This window comes from Bos grunniens, chromosome 7 (assembly GCF_055505025.1).
Source record: "Bos grunniens cultivar Pamir isolate PY7600 chromosome 7, Bosgru_T2T1.0, whole genome shotgun sequence".
Lineage (NCBI taxonomy): Eukaryota > Metazoa > Chordata > Mammalia > Artiodactyla > Bovidae > Bos > Bos grunniens.
Window position 1 is genome coordinate 17,650,542 of NC_141171.1, and position 19,546 is coordinate 17,670,087.

The window sequence follows — 19,546 nt, forward strand, 5'->3', positions numbered from 1 at the left end:
AGGTTCTTTAGCACCTGGGAAACCCACAGGAAACTTATGCACCCAACACAATTGGAGCTGTCCACAAAAGACCCATGCCTGAGAGCCTGAGCACATTACCTGTACAGGGGAAATGACCTGGCTTTCCAGGGATCCAATTATTTCCAGAGACAGAGTTACAAATTTTCTTAATCTTATGAAATAATTTGCATTTTCCAAAGATAGTTGAAACAATGTCTTTCATTCCTAATGCCCTTAATTCAATGTCCTTTCTTTGATACTCCTTCCATCAAGCAATGAGGTTTATATTTCCTCCCCTTGAATCACAGCATGTGTGTGACTGTGGTGGTGGAGACACCAGCTCATAAAAAGACCGTGCTAAGTCATCACAGTATCACACACTTCCACCTGGTTCTCTTGAGATGCCCATGCTTGATTCAGCTGCCATACTGTGAGGAGGCTCAACTAGCCATGAAAAAAGCAGCTCTCATGGAGAAGAACGTAGACCTCCAGCTTCCAACTCTGGCAGAGCTGCCAGCCAACAGCCAGCACCACCTTCACCTTGTGAGGGAGCCCCTTTCAAAGTGGATCCTCTAGCCCGCAGTTGAGCCAACACAACTGTCACTGCATGGAAGAATGTCAAGCTGTCATCAGCAAACTCAGCCCAAATACGTGATGGTGTTTTGTTTGTTGTCTGATTCTCTCACCATGATAAGAAGTTCCAGTAGAACAAATGCTTTTTTCTGTGTTATCACTGTGTCCTCCATCCCTAGAATAATGCTTGGCGTATAGTAGGTGCTCAAGAAGTGTTTGTTGAATGCATGCATGAATGAATCCATTGCTATAAGCTTCAGCTTTGCATATGAGGGCTTTGAACTCAGCTAAGACCCACCTCAACTTCTCCCCACCACTTCTGTCTTTTCAAACACATTGGACTTGATTCCCCAGAAGACCCCTGCACATACCTTGACACATCTCTCCTGGCCCCTGGAAACTTTTCTTTCCACTTCTGGATTGAAAACCCGGCTTGCAGAGACAAGAGTAGTTTCCAAGACCGTTGTGGCAAGTCGAATGCTCTGGGCAACTTCTGGGATTGGCACATTCATCCACATCTGGTGAGTAGAAATGAAAGCCCGGGTCAAGGTAGAAGAAGCAGTGAGGACAGAACACTGCAAACAGGAGATTCATTTCGCCTGTTCTCCATCAGATGTACCCCCCACACACACAGCCTGCAATATGCAGACTTTCTCATGCTTTCTAAGTTCCCTTGCAATTAGGCATGACATGAGAATAAATTCTGGCCAATTGTATGCAAGCAAAAGGCGGGCATTCTTTTGAAACTGTAATGATTATAGATTGCAGAGATGGTTGTCATCCTTTACTCCTCCCTGTGTCCCCACTTTGGGATGAGGTTTGTGCTACACAATGTGACCTTGCCACTCCCTTCTTTAAGATGTGGACTTTGGTTCACCAGTCCTTGATTCTAGCTGGCTCTATGACTTGCACTGTCCAATTGAAATGCCAGAAGCAATGTGGGGCCACTTCCAAACTTAGACCTCTAGAAACCTATTTGCTTCTGTTCATATATTGGGCCCCTTGCCTTTGCCATTTGAACAAACCTAGGTTAATAAGAAAAAGACAAAGGGAAAGAGAGAAGGATCATCCCAAATGAGTCCCAGATATGTGAGACAGCCAGCCAAGATTGGCAAAGCTGACACACAGCTAACCACAAACCCATGAACAAGCCCAGTGGCGACCAAAAGAACTGAGCAGCAGAGTCTAACCTAAGGTGCCAACACATGGAATCAAGATATTAAAAATTGTGGTTGTTAAGCCACTAACTTTTGGGGTGATTTGTTACTCAGCAATAGCCAACTGCTTCAAAGATCATAAATGTCAGAGATGACTTCAAATATCTCTAACTTCAAGATGACGTATCCAAGATGCATCCTCACTATAAATAAATAATAGTGTTGTGCAGACTCAGGAAAATGGAGCCCTTAACTCCTGGTGAGAGCGTTACATACTGGCTGCAGTGTAAATGATAGATCTGAGGGAGCAACATTAGAAACAGTGAGAAGACTGCTGCAATCATGTTGGAACCCAAACCAAGGATGGAAAAGACTGGAGAGATTCAAGACACATTTAGCAGGTAGATTGGCCAATGACATGATGACTCATTTAATATGGAAAGAGGGCAAGGATCAAGAATAACTCTCAGACACTGATGTATAGAACAGTCTTATGGACTCTGTGGGAGAGGGAGAGGGTGGGAAGATTTGGGAGAATGGCATTGAAACATGTAAAATATCATGTATGAAACGAGATGCCAGTCCAGGTTTGAAGCACGATGCTGGATGCTTGGGGCTAGTGCACTGGGATGACCCAGAGGGAGGGTGTGGGGAGGGAGGAGGGAGGAGGGTTCAGGATGGGGAACACATGTATACCTGTGGTGGATTCATTTTGATATTTGGCAAAACAAATACAATTACGTAAAGTTTAAAAATAAAATAAAATTAAAAAAAGAATAACTCTCAGGTCTTCATTCAAATACCTTTTAGGGAAAAGTTCTAACATTTGGGTCTGAGATCTCCCTGGGAAGGAGTGTCTCTATCTCAGTACTATTTACATTTGGGATCAATCATTCTTGCTTGCGGGAAGGTTATTCTGTGCATTAGAGGATGTTTAGCAGGATCTCTGGTCTCTACCCACCAGTTGCCAGTTACACAAACCAACCCACCGTCACCACCAGTTTGGACAAAAGTGTCTCCAGACATTGTCAGTATCACCCCCGGCCCCAGCAGGGCACAAATCAGGCTAGGGACTGAGTCATCTAGTACTCTCAAATACTGCTTCACCCAGTGCTTAACTCATAGTACACCCTCAACAAGAGTTCAAACCCGTGTTTTTTCACATACTAGGTGTGTGTCCTTGACCTAGTCACTTTACTTTTATGGGCCTTATCTGGATCATTCCTAACATGGAGATCAAAATCCCTAGCTCATAGGATCATCAAATAAAGTTCTTAATTAATTGAGTAGCTAAAAAAATCAGGTTCTCTGTACCTTCACAGGTGGAGTTTCCAGAGGTGAATCCAACTTTGCAGCTGCAATGGTAGCTTCCCAAAGAGTTGGTGCACTCAGAATGCTCAGGGCAGACCCCATGGGAGAGGCATTCATTAATGTCTGAGGAGGAGTGGAAGAGAGTGAGCAGCCCAAAGATTAGGTGTCCAAGCTTAGCACACTATGTACTCAACTCAATAGGAGTAGTCTACAAAAGACCCAAGCCTGAGAATCTGAGCTCATTACCTGTACAGGTGAAATGACCTGGCTTTCCAGAGATCCAGTTATTTCCCGTGGGAGAGGAGAAACCAGTCAAACAGCTGCACTCATACCTTCCTGGCAGGTTTCTGCACCTTGAGTTAGGACCACAAGGTGGGGGCTTTTGAGAACATTCGTCTATATCTGGAGAGAAAGAGAGTCAAGGTTACACATTTTCTTCAAATAAAGCTGGGATCTTCCAAAGATTGTTGAAACAATGTCTTCTATTCCATATGCCCTTCATTCAGTGTCTCTTCTTGGGTACGTCTTCCATCGAGCAGGGTCTATATTTCCTCCTCTTGAATCTGAGCATGTTTGTGACTATGCAGTGGTGACACTAGGTCATAAAAGTATTGTGCTAAGTCACAAAAACATCACACACTTTCACCTTGTTCTTTTGGAATGCTCATGCTTGACTCAGGCACCATACTCTGAGGAAGCTCAAAGAGCCATGATAAAACAGCTCATGTGGAGAAGAACTAAGACCTCCAGCCCACAGCTTCATTCAGCACCGGCTTCACCTTGTGAGTGAGCCCCCTTTAAAGTGGATCTTCTAGCCCCCAGCTGAACCAGCTCAACTGGCACTTTGTGGAACCAAGTCAAGTCATCCTCACCAAAGTCCACCCAAAGAGCAGATGCATGCACGTATGTTGCTTCTCATCTGTTTCTCCCCACCCTCAACAAGAAGTTTCAGGAGAACAAATATTTTTGCCTGTGTTACTCACTGCAGTATTCTCCATCCCTCGAATACTGCTTTTCTATATAGCAGGTACTCAAGAAGTGTTTGTTGAATGAACCCATGAATTGATGAATTGGCTTCAGTTCTGCAGACAAGACTTTGAACTCAGCTAAGACCTACCTCAACTTATAACTCTTCCTCCAGAACTGCTGTCTTTCCAAACAGATGGACTTGATTTCCCAGAAGACCCCTGCACCTACCTTGACATGTCTCCCCTGGTCCCTGGAAACTCTTCTTTCCACTTCTGGATATATATCCTGAGTTGCAGGCACAAGAGTAGCTTCCAACACTGTTGTGGCAAGTCGAATGCTCTGGGCAACTTCTGGGATTGGCACATTCGTCCACATCTGGTGAGTAGAAATGAAAACTCAGATCAAGGCAGAGGAAGAAGCAAGGACAGGGGACTGAAACAGGAGATTCACCCTACCTGTTCGCCACCTGATGCTCCCAAATACCCAGACTTTCCCCTTCTCCAAAACTTCCCTTGCAGTTAGGCATGACATGAGAATAATTCTGGCCAACTGTATACACACACAAATAGTTTCAAGCATAATGATCATTGATTGCAGGAATGGCTTTACTATGAGTAAAGGAATCATCCTTTACTCCTCCCTGTGTCCACACCTTGGGATGAGGTTGGTGCTACACAATGCAACCTTGCCACTCTTCTCTTTAAGATGTGGGGTTTGGTTCACCACCTCTTCGCTCTATCTGGTTCTGTGACTTGCTTTCAACCAAGAAGTACAGCTGAAGGAAAGTGGTGCCTGTTCCAAACTTAGACCTCAAGAAGCCTATTTGTTTCTGCTTATGCATTGGGCCCCTTCCCTCTACCATATGAACCAACCTCAGGCTAATAACAAAAAAGACAAAGTAGAAGAGAGATGGGTCATCCCAGATGAGTCCCAGATATGTGAGACAGCCCAGCCAAGATCAGCAAAGCTGACACACAGCTGACCACAAACACAGCAACAAGCCCAGTGGAGACTTGAAGACCTGACCAGCAGAGCCCAACTCAAAGTGCCAGCACATGGTCAAGAGATCAATAAGTGGTGTTTGTTTTAGCCACTAACCTATGGGATGATTTATCACTCTGCAGTAGCTAACTGCTACAAATAAACCAAAAACATCAGAGATGACTTCAAATATCTCCATTCAAAATCAGGTAGAAAATCATAATCTCTACCTCATAGCATCATCGAATGAAGTTCTTAATTAATTGAATAGGTAAAGAAGATCAGCTTCTCTACACATTCCCTGACTGAGGATGTTAGAGCTGAATTCAACTTGGTAGCTGCAATGGTAGCTTAACAGTTGGTGCACTCAGAATGCTCTGGGAAGACCCCACTAGAAAGGCATTCATTAACCTCTGAGGAGCAGTGGAGAAGAGTGAGCAGATAAAGATTAGGTGTCTAAGGTAAGAACACATATGTGCACATGTGTGCTAAGTCACTTCAGTCGTGTCTGAATCTTTGTGACCCTATGGGCTGTGGCCCACCAGGCTACTCTGTCCATGAGATTCTCCAGGCAAGAATACTGGAGTGGGTTGCCATGCCCTCCTCAAGGGGATCTTCCTGACCCAGGGATCAAGCCTGTGTCTCCTGCATTTGTAGGCAGGTTCTTTAGCACCTGGGAAACCCCCAAGAAACGTATGCACCCAACACAATCAGACCTGTCCACAAAAGACCCATGCCTGAGAGCCTGAGCACATTACCTGTACAGAGGAAATGACCTTGCTTTCCAGAGATCCGATTATTTCCAGAGACAGAGTTACAAATTGTCTTAATCTTATGAAATAGTTTGCATTTTCCAAAGATAGTTGAAACAATGTCTTTCATTCCTAATGCCCTTAATTCAATGTCCTTTCTTTGATACTCCTTCCATCAAGCAATGAGGTTTATATTTCCTCCCCTTGAATCACAGCATGCGTGTGACTATGGTGGTGGAGACACCAGCTCATAAAAAGACCATGCTAAGTCATCACAGTATCACACACTTCCACCTGGTTCTCTTGAGATGCCCATGCTTGATTCAGCTGCCATACTGTGAGGAAGCTCAACTAGCCATGAAAAAAGCAGCTCTCATGGAGAAGAACGTAGACCTCCAGCTTCCAACTCTGGCAGAGCTGCCAGCCAACAGCCAGCACCACCTTCACCTTGTGAGGAGCCCTTTCAAAGTGGATCCTCTAGCCCGCAGTTGAGCCAACACAACTGTCACTGCATGGAAGAATGTCAAGCCATCATCAGCAAACTCAGCCCAAATACGTGATGGTGTTTTGTTTGTTGTCTGATTCTCTCACCATGATAAGAAGTTCCAGTAGAATAAATGCTTTTTTCTGTGTTATCACAGTATCCTTCATCCCTAGAATAACGCTTGGTATATAGTAGGTGCTCAAGAAGTGTTTGTTGAAGGAATGCGTGAATGAACCAATTGCTATTGGCTTCAGCTTTGCATATGAGGGCTTTGAACTCAGGTAAAACTCACCTCAACTTCTCCCCACCACTTCTGTCTTTTCAAACACATTGGACTTGATTCCCCAGAAGACCCCTGCACATACCTTGACACATCTCTCCTGGCCCCTGGAAACTTTTCCTTCCACTTCTGGATTGAAAACCCGGCTTGCAGACACAAGAGTAGTTTCCAAGACTGTTGTGGCAAGTCGAATGCTCTGGGCAACTTCTGGGATTGGCACATTCATCCACATCTGGTGAGTAGAAATGAAAGCCCGGGTCAAGGTAGAAGACGAAGTGAGAACAGAACACTGCAAACAGGAGATTCATTCCACCTGTTCTCCACAAGATGTACCCCCGCCCCCCACAATATCCAGACTTTCTCTTTCTTTCTAAGTTCCCTTGCACTTAGGCATGACATGAGAATAAATTCTGGCCAATTCTATGCAAGAAAAAGGCGGGTATGTATGTAATGATTATAGATTGCAGAAGTGGTTGTCATCCTTTACTCCTCTCTGTGTCCCCACCTTGGGATGAGGTTTGTGCTACACAATGTGACTTGCCACTCCCTTCTTTAAGATGTGGAGTTTGGTTCACCAGTCCTTGACTCTAGCTGGCTCTATGACTTGCACTGTCCAATTGAAATGGCAGAAGCAATGTGGTGCCACTTCCAAACTTAGACCTCAGAAACCTATTTGCTTCTGCTCATACTTTGGGTCCCTGGCCTCTGCCATTTGAACAAACCTCAGGCTAATAAGTAAAAGACAAAGGGAAAGAGAGATGGATCATCCCAGATGAGTCCCAGATGTGTGGGACAGCCCAGCCATGATTGGCAAAGCTGACACACAGCTGACCACACACAGGAACAAGCCCAGTGGAGACCAGAAGAGTATTGTGCTAAGTCATAAAAACATCACACACTTTCACCTTGTTCTTTTGGAATGCTCATGCTTGACTCAGCCACCATACTGTGAGGAAGCTCAAAGAGCCATGATAAAGCATGATAAAGCTCATGTGGAGAAGAATTAAGACCTCCAGCCCACAGCTTCATTCAGCACCAGCTTCACCTTGTGAGTGAGCCCCCTTTAAAGTGGATCTTCTAGCCCCCAGTTGAACAAGCTCAACTGGCACTTTGTGGAACAAAGTCAAGTCATCCTCACCAAAGTCAGCCCAAATACCAGTGCATGCACGTATGTTGCTTCTCATCTGTTACTCCCCACCCTCAAAAAGTTTCAGGAGAACAAATGTTTTGCCTGTGTGACTCACTGCAGTATCCTCCATCCCTCGAATACTGCTTTTCTATATAGCAGGTGCTCAAGAAGTGTTTGTTGAATGAATGCATGAATGGATGTATTGGCTTCAGTTCTGCAGACAGGACTTTGAACTCAGCTGAGACCTACCTCAGCTTCTAACTCTTCCTCCAGAACTGCTGTCTTTCTAAACAGATTGGACTTGATTCTCCAGAAGACCCCTGCACCAACCTTGACATGTCTCCCCTGGTCCCTGGAAACTCTTCTTTCCACTTCTGGAGATATATCCTGGGTTGCAGGCACAAGAGTAGCTTCCAACACTGTTGTGGCAAGTCGAATGCTCTGGGCAACTTCTGGGACTGGAACATTCATCCACATCTGGTGAGTAGAAATGAAAACCCAGTTCAAGGCAGAGGAAAAAGCAAGGACAGGGGACTGAAAATAGGAGATTCACTCCACCTGTTCGCCACCTGATGTGCCCAAATACCCAGATTTTCCCCTTCTCCAAAACTTCCCTTGCAGTTAGGCATGATGGGAGAATAAATTTTGGCCAATTGTATGCACACAAAAGGGTGGCAAATAGTTTCAAGCATAATGATCATTGATTGCAGGAATGGCTTTACTATGAGTAAAGGAATCATCCTTTACTCCTCCCTGTGTCCACACCTTGGGATGAGGTTGGTGCTACACAATGCAACCTTGCCACTCTTCTCTTTAAGATGTGGGGTTTGGTTCACCACCTCTTCACTCTATCTGGTTCTGTGACTTGCTTTCAACCAAGAAGTACAGCTGAAGGAAAGTGGTGCCTGTTCCAAACTTAGACCTCAAGAAGCCTATTTGTTTCTGCTTATGCATTGGGCCCCTTCCCTCTACCATATGAACCAACCTCAGGCTAATAACAAAAAAGACAAAGTAGAAGAGAGATGGGTCATCCCAGATGAGTCCCAGATATGTGAGACAGCCCAGCCAAGATCAGCAAAGCTGACACACAGCTGACCACAAACACAGGAACAAGCCCAGTGGAGACTTAAAGACCTGACCAGCAGAGCCCAACTCAAAGTGCCAGCACATGGTCAGACATAAATAAGTGGTGTTTGTTTTAGCTACTAACCTATGGGATGATTTATTACTCTGCAATAGCTAACTGCTACAAATAGACCAGAAGCATCAGCTGCTGCTAAGTCACTCCACTCGTGTCCGAATCTGTGCCACCCCATAGACGGCAGCCCACCAGGCTCCCCAGTCCTTGGGATTCTCCAGGCAAGAACACTGGAGTGGATTGCCATTTCCTTATCCAATGCATGAAAGTGAAAAGGGAAAGTGAAGTCGCTCAGTCGTGTCTGACTCTTAGCGAACCCATGGACTGGGGCCCACCATGCTCCTCCATCCATGGGATTTGCCAGGCAAGAGTACTGGAGTGAGGTGCCATTGCCTTCTCCTAGAAGCATCAGAGATGACTTCAAATATCTCCATTCAAAATCAGGGAGAAAATCATAATCTCTACCTCATAGCATCATCAAATGAAGTTCTTAATTAATTGAATAGGTAAAGAAGATCAGCTTCTCTACACATTCCCTGACTGAGGATGTTAGAGCTGAATTCATCTTGGCAGAGCAATGGTAGTTTAACAGTTGGTGCACTCAGAATGCTCTGGGAAGACCCCACTGGAAAGGCATTCATTAACCTCTGAAGAGCAGTGGAGAAGAGTGAGCAGATAAAGATTAGGTGTCTAAGGTAAGAACACATATGTGTGCATGTGTGCTAAGTCACTTCAGTCATGTCTAAATCTTGTGACCCTATGGGCTGGAGCCCACCAGGCTACTCTGTCCATGGGATTCTCCAGGCAAGAATACTGGAGTGGGTTCCCATGCCCTCCTCAAGGGGATCTTCCTGACCCAGGGATCAAGCCTGTGTCTCCTGCATTTGTAGGCAGGTTCTTTAGCACCTGGGAAACCCCCAAGAAATGTATGCACCCAACACAATCAGACCTGTCCACAAAAGACCCATGCCTGAGAGCCTGAGCACATTACCTGTACAGGGGAAATGACCTGGCTTTCCAGGGATCCGATTATTTCCAGAGACAGAGTTACAAATTGTCTTCATCTTGTGAAATACTTTGTATTTTCCAAAGATACTAGAAACAATGTCTTTCATTCCTAATGCCCTTAATTCAAGGTCCTTTCTTTGATACTCCTTCCATCAAGCAATGAGGTTTATATTTCCTCCCCTTGAATCAGAGCATGCATGTGACTGTGGTGGTGGAGACACCAGCTCATAAAAAGACCATGCTAAGTCATCACAGTATCACACACTTCCACCTGGTTCTCTTGAGATGCCCATGCTTGACTCAGCTGACATACTGTGAGGAAGCTCAACTAGCCATGAAAAAAGCAGCTCTCATGGAGAAGAACGTAGACCTCCAGCTTCCAACTCTGGCAGAGCTGCCAGCCAACAGCCAGCACCACCTTCACCTTGTGAGGGAGCCCCTTTCAAAGTGGATCCTCTAGCCCGCAGTTGAGCCAACACAACTGTCACTGAATGGAGGAATGTCAAGCCGTCATCAGCAAACTCAGCCCAAATACATGATGGTGTTTTGCTTGTTGTCTGATTCTCTCACCATGATAAGAAGTTCCAGTAGAATAAATGCTTTTTTCTGTGTTATCACAGTATCCTCCATCCCTAGAATAATGCTTGGCATATAATAGGTGCTCAAGAAGTGTTTGTTGAATGAATGCATGAATGAATCCATTGCTATAGGCTTCAGCTTTGCATATGAGGGCTTTGAACTCAGCTAAGACCCACCTCAACTTCTCCCCACCACTTCTGTCTTTTCAAACACATTGGACTTGATTCCCCAGAAGACCCCTGCACATACCTTGACACGTCTCTCCTGGCCCCTGGAAACTTTTCCTTCCACTTCTGGATTGAAAACCCGGCTTGCAGACACAAGAGTAGTTTCCAAGACTGTTGTGGCAAGTCGAATGCTCTGGGCAACTTCTGGGATTGGCACATTCATCCACATCTGGTGAGTAGAAATGAAAGCCCGGGTCAAGGTAGAAGAAGCAGTGAGAACAAAACACTGCAAACAGGAGATTCATTCCGCCTGTTCTCCACCAGATGTATCCCAGCCTCCCACAAAATCCAAACTTTCTCATGCTTTCTAAGTTCCCTTGCAATTAGGCATGACATGAGAATAAATTCTGGCCAATTGTATGCAAGCAAAAGCCGGGCATTTGTTTCAAACTGTAATGATTATAGATTGCAGAAATGGTTGTCATCCTTTACTCCTCTCTGTGTCCCCACTTTGGGATGAGGTTTGTGCTACACAATGTGACTTGCCACTCCCTTCTTTAAGATGTGGAGTTTGGTTCACCAGTCCTTGACTCTAGCTGGCTCTATGACTTGCACTGTCCAATTGAAATGGCAGAAGCAATGTGGTGCCACTTCCAAACTTAGACCTCAAGAAACCTACTTGCTTCTGCTCATACATTAGGCCCCTTGCCTCTGCCATTTGAACAAACCTCAGGCTAAAAAGAAAAATACAAAGGGAAAGAGAGATGGATCATCCCAGAGAGATGGAACAGTCCCAGGTATGTGAGACAGCCCAGCCAAGATTGGCAAAGCTGACACACAGCTAACCACAAACCCATGAACAAGCCCAGGGGAGACCAGAAGAACTGAGCAGCAGAATCTAACCTAAGGTGCCACACATGGAATCAAGATATTAAAAATTGTGGTTGTTTTACCACTAACTTTTGGGGTGACTTGTTACTCAGCAATAGCTGCTGCTGCTAAGTCGCATCAGTCGTGTCCAACTCTGTGCCACCCCATAGACGGCAGCCCATCAGGCTCCCCTGTCCCTGGGATTCTCCAGGCAAGAACACTGGAGTGGGTTGCCATTTCCTTCTCCAATGCGTGAAAGTGAAAAGTGAAAGTGAAGTCAATCAGTCTTGTTCGACTCATAGGGGCCCCATGGACTGCACCCTACCAGGCTCCTTTGCCCATGGGATTTTCCAGGCAAGAGTACTGGAGTGGGATACCATTGCCTTCTGCTGCTTAAAATAGATCACAAATGCCAGAGATGACTTCAAATATCTCTAACTTCAAGATGACGAATCCAAGATCCATCCTCACTATAAATAAATAATAGTGTTGTGCAGACTCAGGAAAATGGAGCCCTTAACTCCTGGTGAGAGTGTTACATACTGGCTGCAGTGTAAATGATAGATCTGAGGGAGCAACATTAGAAACAGTGAGAAGACTGCTGCAATCATGTTGGAACCTAAACCAAGGATGGAAAAGACTGGAGAGATTCAAGACACATTTAGCAGGTAGATTGGCCAATGACATGATGACTCATTTAATATGGAAAGGGGGCAAGGATCAAGAATAACTCTCAGGTCTTCATTCAAATACCTTTTAGGAAAAAGTTCTAACATTTGGGTCTGAGACTTTCCTGGGAAGGAGTGTCTCTATGTCCGTACTGTTTACATTTGGGATCAATCATTCTTGCTTGCGGGAAGGTTATTCTGTGTATTGGAGGATGTTTAGCAGGATCTCTGGTCTCTACCCACCAGTTGCCAGTTACACAAACCAACCCACCGCCACCACCAGTTTGGACAGAAGATTATCCAGACACTGTTAACATCACCCCCAGCCCCAGCAGGGCACAAATCAGGCTAGGGACTGAGTCCTCCAGTACTCTCAAATACTGCTTGACCCACTGCTTAACTCATAGTATACCCTCAACAAGAGTTCAAACCCATGTTTTTCCACATACTAGCTGTGTATCCTTGACCTAGTCACTTTACTTTTATGGGCCTTATTTGGATCATTCCTAAAATGGAGATCAAAATCCCTAGCTCATAGGATCATCAAATAAAGTTCTTAATCAATTATGTAGCTAAAAGAAATCCGGTTCTCTGTACCTTCACAGGTGGAGTTTCCAGAGGTGAATCCAACTTTGCAGCTGCAATGGTAGCTTCCCAAAGAGTTGGTGCACTCAGAATGCTCAGGGCAGACCCCATGGGAGAGGCATTCATTAATGTCTGAAGAGGAGTGGAGGAGAGTTAGCAGACCAAAGATTAGGTGTCCAATAGCACACTATGTACTCAACTCAATAGGAGTAGTCTACAAAAGACCCAAGCCTGAGAATCTGAGCTCATTACCTGTACAGGTGAAATGACCTGGCTTTCCAGAGATCCAGTTATTTCCCGTGGGAGAGGAGAAACCAGTCAAACAGCTGCACTCATACCTTCCTGGCAGGTTTCTGCACCTTGAGTTAGGACCACAAGGTGGGGGCTTTTGAGAACATTCGTCTATATCTGGAGAGAAAGAGAGTCAAGGTTACACATTTTCTTCAAATAAAGCTGGGATCTTCCAAAGATTGTTGAAACAATGTCTTCTATTCCATATGCCCTTCATTCAGTGTCTCTTCTTGGGTATGTCTTCCATCGAGCAGGGTCTATATTTCCTCCTCTTGAATCTGAGCATGTTTGTGACTATGCAGTGGTGACACTAGGTCATAAAAGTATTGTGCTAAGTCACAAAAACATCACACACTTTCACCTTGTTCTTTTGGAATGCTCATGCTTGACTCAGGCACCATACTCTGAGGAAGCTCAAAGAGCCATGATAAAACAGCTCATGTGGAGAAGAACTAAGACCTCCAGCCCACAGCTTCATTCAGCACCAGCTTCACCTTGTGAGTGAGCCCCCTTTAAAGTGGATCTCCTAGCCCCCAGTTGAACCAGCTCAACTGGCACTTTGTGGAACCAAGTCAAGTCATCCTCACCAAAGTCGGCCCAAAAAACAGATGAATGCACATATGTTGCTTCTCATCTGTTTCTCCCCACCCACAACAAGAAGTTTCAGGAGAACAAATATTTTTGCCTGTGTCACTCACTGCAGTATTCTCCATCCCTCGAATAGTGCTTTTCTTTATAGCAGGTGCTCAAGAAGTGTTTGTTGAATGAATGCATGAATCGATGAATTGGCTTCAGTTCTGCAGGCAAGACTTGAACTCAGCTGAGACCTACCTCAACTTCTAATTCTTCTTCCAGCACTGCTGTCTTTCCAAACAGATTGGACTTAATTCCCCAGAAAACCCCTGCACCTACCTTGACATGTCTCCCCTGGTCCATGGAAACTCTTCTTTCCACTTCTGGATATATATCCTGGGTTGCAGGCACAAGAGTAGTTTCCAACACTGTTGTGGCAAGTCGAATGCTCTGGGCAACTTCTGGGATTGGCACATTCGTCCACATCTGGTGATTAGAAATGAAAACTCAGATCAAGGCAGAGGAAGAACCAAGGACAGGGGACTGAAAACAGGAGATTCACTCCACCTGTTCGCCACCTGATGCTCCCAAATACCCAGACTTTCCCCTTCTCCAAAACTTCCCTTGCAGTTAGGCATGACATGAGAAAAATTATGGCCAACTGTATGCACACACAAAAGGGTGGAAAATAGTTTCAAGCCATAATGATCATTGATTGCAGAAATGGTTGTCATCCTTTACTCCTCCCTGTGTCCCCACCTTGGGATGAGGTTTGTGCCACACAAGGCGACCTTGCCACTCCTCTCTTTAAGACGTGGAGTTTGGTTCAGCAGTCCTTGACTCTAGCTGGCTCTATGACTTGCACTGTCCAATTGAAATGGCAGAAGTAATGTGGTGCCACTTCCAAACTTAGACCTCAGAAACATATTTGCTTCTGATCATATATTGGGCCCCTTGCCTCTGCCATTTGAAGAAACCTCAGGCTAATAAGAAAAAGACAAAGGGAAAGAGAGATGGATCATCCCAGATGAGTCCCAGATATGTGAGACAGCCCAGCCATGATTGGCAAAACTGACACACAGCTGACCACACACACAGGAACAAGCCCAGTGGAGACCAGAAGAGTATTGTGCTAAGTCATAAAAACATCACACACTTTCACCTTGTTCTTTTGGAATGCTCATGCTTGACTCGGCCACCATACTGTGAGGAAGCTCAAAGAGCCATGATAAATCAGCTCATGTCGAGAAGAACTAAGACGTCCAGCCCACAGCTTCATTCAGCACCAGCTTCACCTTGTGAGTGAGCCCCCTTTAAAGTGGATCTTCTAGCCCCCAGTTGAACCAGCTCAACTGATACTTTGTGGAACAAAGTCAAGTCATCCTCACCAAAGTCAGCCCAAATACCAGTGCATGCACGTATGTTACTTATCATGTTTCTTCCCACCCTCAACAAAAAGTTTCAGGAGAACAAATATATTTGCCTGTGTTACTCACTGCAGTATCCTCTATCCCTCGAATAGTGCTTTTCTATATAGCAGGTGCTTAAGAAGTGTTTGTTGAATGAATGCATGAATGAATGAATTGGCCCCAGTTCTGCAGACAAGACTTTCAACTCAGCTGAGACCTACCTCAAATTCTAACTCTTCCTCCAATACAGCTGTATTTCCAAACAGATGGACTTGCTTCCCCCAGAAGACCCCTGCATCTACCTTGACATGTCTCCCCTGGTCCCTGGAAACTCTTCTTTCCACTTCTGGAGATATATCCTGTGTTGCAGGCACAAGAGTAGCTTCCAACACTGTTGTGGCAAGTCGAATGCTCTGGGCAACTTCTGGGATCGGCACATTCGTCCACATCTGGTGAGTAGAAATGAAAAGCCACATCAAGGTAGAGGAAAAAGCAAGGACAGGGGACTGAAAACAGAAGATTCACTCCACCTGTTCACCACCTGATGCTCCCAAATACCCAGACTTTCCCCTTCTCTAAAATTTCCCTTGCAGTTAGGCATGATATGAGAAAAATTCTGGCCAACTGTATGCACACACAAAAGGGTGGTAAATAGTTTCAAGCCATAATGATCATTGATTGCAGAAGTGGCGGTCATCCTTTATTCCTCCCTGTGTCCACATCTTGGGATGAGGTTGGTGCTACACAATGCAACCTTGCTACTCTTCTCTTTAAGATGTGGGGTTTGGTTCACCACCTCTTCACTCTATCTGGTTCTGTGACTTGTTTTCAACCAAGAAGTACAGCTGAAGGAAAGTGGTGCCTGTTCCAAACTTAGACCTCAAGAAGCCTATTTGTTTCTGCTTATGCATTGGGCCCCTTCCCTCTACCATATGAACCAACCTCAGGCTAATAATGAAAAAGACAAAGAAGAGAGATGGGTCATCCCAGATGAGTCCCAGATACGTGAGACAGCCCAGCCAAGATCAGCAAAGCTGACACACAACTGACCACAAACACAGGAACAAGCCCAGTGGAGACTTAAAGACCTGACCAGCAGAGCCCAACTCAAAGTGCCAGCACATGGTCAGAGATAAATAAGTGGTGTTTGTTTTAGCCACTAACCTATGGAATGATTTATTACTCTGCAATAGCTAACTGCTACAAATAGACCAGAAGCATCAGCTGCTGCTAAGTCACTCCACTCGTGTCCGACTTTGTGGGAATCCAAAGACAGCAGCCCACCAGGCTCCCCAGTCCTTGGGATTCCCCAGGCAAGAACACTGGAGTGGGTTGCCATTTCCTTCTCCAATGCATGAAAGTGAAAAGGGAAAGTGAAGTTGTTCAGTCATGTCCGATTCTTAGCGACCCCATGGACTGCGGCCCACCATGCTCCTCCGTCCATGGGATTTGCCAGGCAAGAGTACTGGAGTGAGGTGCCATTGCCTTCTCCGAGAAGCATCAGAGATGACTTCAAATATCTCCATTCAAAATCAGGGAGAAAATCATAATCTCTACCTCATAGCATCATCAAATGAAGTTCTTAATTAATTGAATAGGTAAAGAAGATCAGCTTCTCTACACATTCCCTGACTGAGGATGTTAGAGCTGAATTCAACTTGGTAGCTGCAATGGTAGCTTAACAGTTGGTGCACTCAGAATGCTCTGGGAAGACCCCACTGGAAAGGCATTCATTAACCTCTGAGGAGCAGTGGAGAAGAGTGAGCAGATAAAGATTAGGTGTCTAAGGTAAGAACACATATGTGTGCATGTGTGCTAAGTCACTTCATTCATGTCTAAATCTTTGTGACCCTATGGGCTGGAGCCCACCAGGCTACCCTGGTCCATGGGATTCTCCATGCAAGAATACTGGAGTGAGTTGCCATGCCCTCCTCAAGGGGATCTTCCTGACCCAGGGATCAAGCCTGTGTCTCCTGCAGTCGTAGGCAGGTTCTTTAGCACCTGGGAAACCCCCAAGAAACGTATGCACCCAACACAATCAGACCTGTCCACAAAAGACCCATGCCTGAGAGCCTGAGCACATTACCTGTACAGGGGAAATGACCTGGCTTTCCAGGGATCCGATTATTTCCAGAGACAGAGTTACAAATTGTCTTCATCTTGTGAAATACTTTGTATTTTCCAAAGATACTAGAAACAATGTCTTTCATTCCTAATGCCCTTAATTCAATGTCCTTTCTTTGATACTCCTTCCATCAAGCAATGAGGTTTATATTTCCTCCCCTTGAATCACAGCATGCGTGTGACTGTGGTGGTGGAGACACCAGCTCATAAAAAGACCATGCTAAGTCATCACAGTATCACACACTTCCACCTGGTTCTCTTGAGATGCCCATGCTTGACTCAGCTGACATACTGTGAGGAAGCTCAACTAGTCATGAAAAAAGCAGCTCTCATGGAGAAGAACGTAGACCTCCAGCTTCAACTCTGGCAGACCTGCCAGCCAACAGCCAGCACCACCTTCACCTTGTGAGGGAGCCCCTTTCAAAGTGGATCCTCTAGCCCGCAGTTGAGCCAACACAACTGTCACTGCATGGAAGAATGTCAAGCCGTCATCAGCAAACTCAGCCCAAATACATGATGGTGTTTTGTTTGTTGTCTGATTCTCTCACCATGATAAGAAGTTCCAGTAGAATAAATGCTTTTTTCTGTGTTATCACAGTATCTTCCATCCCTAGAATAATGCTTGGCATATAATAGGTGCTCAAGAATTGTGTGTTGAATGCATACATGAATGAATCCATTGCTATTGGCTTCAGCTTTGCATATGAGGGCTTTGAACTCAGCTAAAACCCACCTCAACTTCTCCTCACCACTTCTGTCTTTTCAAACACATTGGACTTGATTCCCCAGAAGACCCCTTCAAATACCTTCACACATCTCTTTTAGCCCCTGAAAACTTTTCCTTCCACTTCTGGATTGAAAACCAGGGTTGCAGACACAAGAGTAACTTCCAAGACTGTTGTGGCAAGTGGAATGCTCTGGGCAACTTCTGGGATTGGCACATTCATCCACATCTGGTGAGTAGAAATCAAAACCCATGTCAAAGAAGGAGAAGCAGTAAAGATGGGACACTACAAACACGAGATTGTCTCCACCTGACAGGCCCCAATATCCAGACTTTCCCCTTCTCCCTAACCTCCCTTGATGTTAGGCATGGCCATGAGAATACATCGGGCCAACTGTATGCACACAAAAGAGTGACAAATAGTTTCAAATGATAATGATCATTGATGGCAGAAATGGTTGTCATCCTTTAATCCTCCCTGTGTCCACACTTTGGGATGAGGTTTGTGCTACACAGTGTGACCTTGCTACTCTGCTCTTTAAGATGTGGGGTTTGGTTCCCAGCCCTTGGCTCTAGCTGGCTCTATGACTTGCATTGAATCAATCAATATAGAGCAAGCAACATGGTGCTACTTCAAAACTTAGATCTGGAGAAATCTATGTGCTTCTACTCCTACACTGGGCCTGTTACCTCTGCCATAGGAACAAACTCCAGGATAATAAAAAAAGACAAGATGGAAGAGAGATGGATCACCCCAGATGAGTTCCAGGTATGTGAGACAGCCCAGCCAAGATCAGCAAAGCTGACATGCAACTGCCCAGAAACACATGCAGACCAGCCCAGTGGAAACCGAAAGAACTGACCAGCAGAGCCCAATCTAAACTGCCAAAACATGGAATGCAGAGAGCTAAATAAATGGTTGTTGTTTTAGTCACTAACTCTCAGGGTGATTTTGTTACTCAGCAATAGCTAACTGCTACAAATGGTTGGAAAAGTCATAGATGACTGTAAATATCTCCAACTCCAAGCAAAGAGGATATGATAAGGGCTTGGCCACTCCATGCCTTGCTTGATGGAGTCACCCTCCCTTTAAATATATAATAGTGCTGCAGCAGACTCAGGAAGATGGAGCCCTTATCTCTTCATGAGAATATTCTGGCTGCAGTGTGGAGGATAAATTTGATGGAGTAACACTAGAAAAATGGAGAGACTAGTGAGGTGGTTACAGTACTAATGATGGTACATAAACCAAGGAGAGAGAAAAGTGGAGAGATTTAAGACATATTTAGCAGATAGATTGCCCAATGACATGATGACAGATTTAATATGAAAGGGAAAGGAGGATCAAGAATAATTCTCAGGTGGGACTTCCATGCTGATCCAGTTGTTAAGACTCAGCACTTCCAATGCAAGATGCGTGGGTTCAGTCCCTGGTGTGGAAACTATGACCCTACATGCCATGTGGAGCAGCCAAAAAGTATTAAAAAAAAAAAAAAAAGAAGAAGAAGAAGAACTCTCAGGTCTTCATTTAAATATCTTTTAGGAAAAAGTTTTGATGTTTGGTTCTGAGCTTTCCCCAGGACTACTGACATTTAGGACCAGATTATTATTGGTTGTAGGGAGGCTGCTCTGTGCATTGGAGGATGTTTAGCAGGATCTCTGTTCTCTACCCACCATATGACAGTAACACCAACCACCCCATCACCACCACCAGTTTGGACAACCAAAAATGTCTCCAGATGTTGTTAATATCTCCCCTCAGGAGTGGAAAGGT

The 19,546-nt window shown here is 45.0% G+C and overlaps 1 protein-coding gene across 13 annotated transcripts in view; it reads right to left on the reverse strand.

Moving 5' to 3' along the window:
* The window catches only part of LOC147368706 (uncharacterized), an 85,241-nt gene that overhangs the window by 49,111 nt on the left and 16,584 nt on the right, over positions 1 to 19,546 (reverse strand). For 6 of the 13 annotated variants that reach the window (XM_086409749.1, XM_086409743.1, XM_086409748.1 and 3 more), the window contains exons 6-17: positions 17,855 to 18,001; positions 15,227 to 15,373; positions 13,855 to 14,001; positions 12,904 to 13,059; positions 12,664 to 12,783; positions 10,611 to 10,757; positions 7,967 to 8,113; positions 6,593 to 6,739; positions 4,239 to 4,385; positions 3,288 to 3,443; positions 3,045 to 3,164; positions 945 to 1,091 (exon numbers count right to left, since the gene is read on the reverse strand). In XM_086409749.1, the coding sequence (XP_086265875.1) occupies positions 945 to 1,091; positions 3,045 to 3,164; positions 3,288 to 3,443; positions 4,239 to 4,385; positions 6,593 to 6,739; positions 7,967 to 8,113; positions 10,611 to 10,757; positions 12,664 to 12,783; positions 12,904 to 13,059; positions 13,855 to 14,001; positions 15,227 to 15,373; positions 17,855 to 18,001 (1,728 nt within the window). The remainder of the gene's footprint in view (positions 1 to 944; positions 1,092 to 3,044; positions 3,165 to 3,287; positions 3,444 to 4,238; positions 4,386 to 6,592; positions 6,740 to 7,966; positions 8,114 to 10,610; positions 10,758 to 12,663; positions 12,784 to 12,903; positions 13,060 to 13,854; positions 14,002 to 15,226; positions 15,374 to 17,854; positions 18,002 to 19,546) is intronic. The other 7 variants (XM_086409741.1, XM_086409744.1, XM_086409747.1 and 4 more) reach the window with 7 other exon arrangements.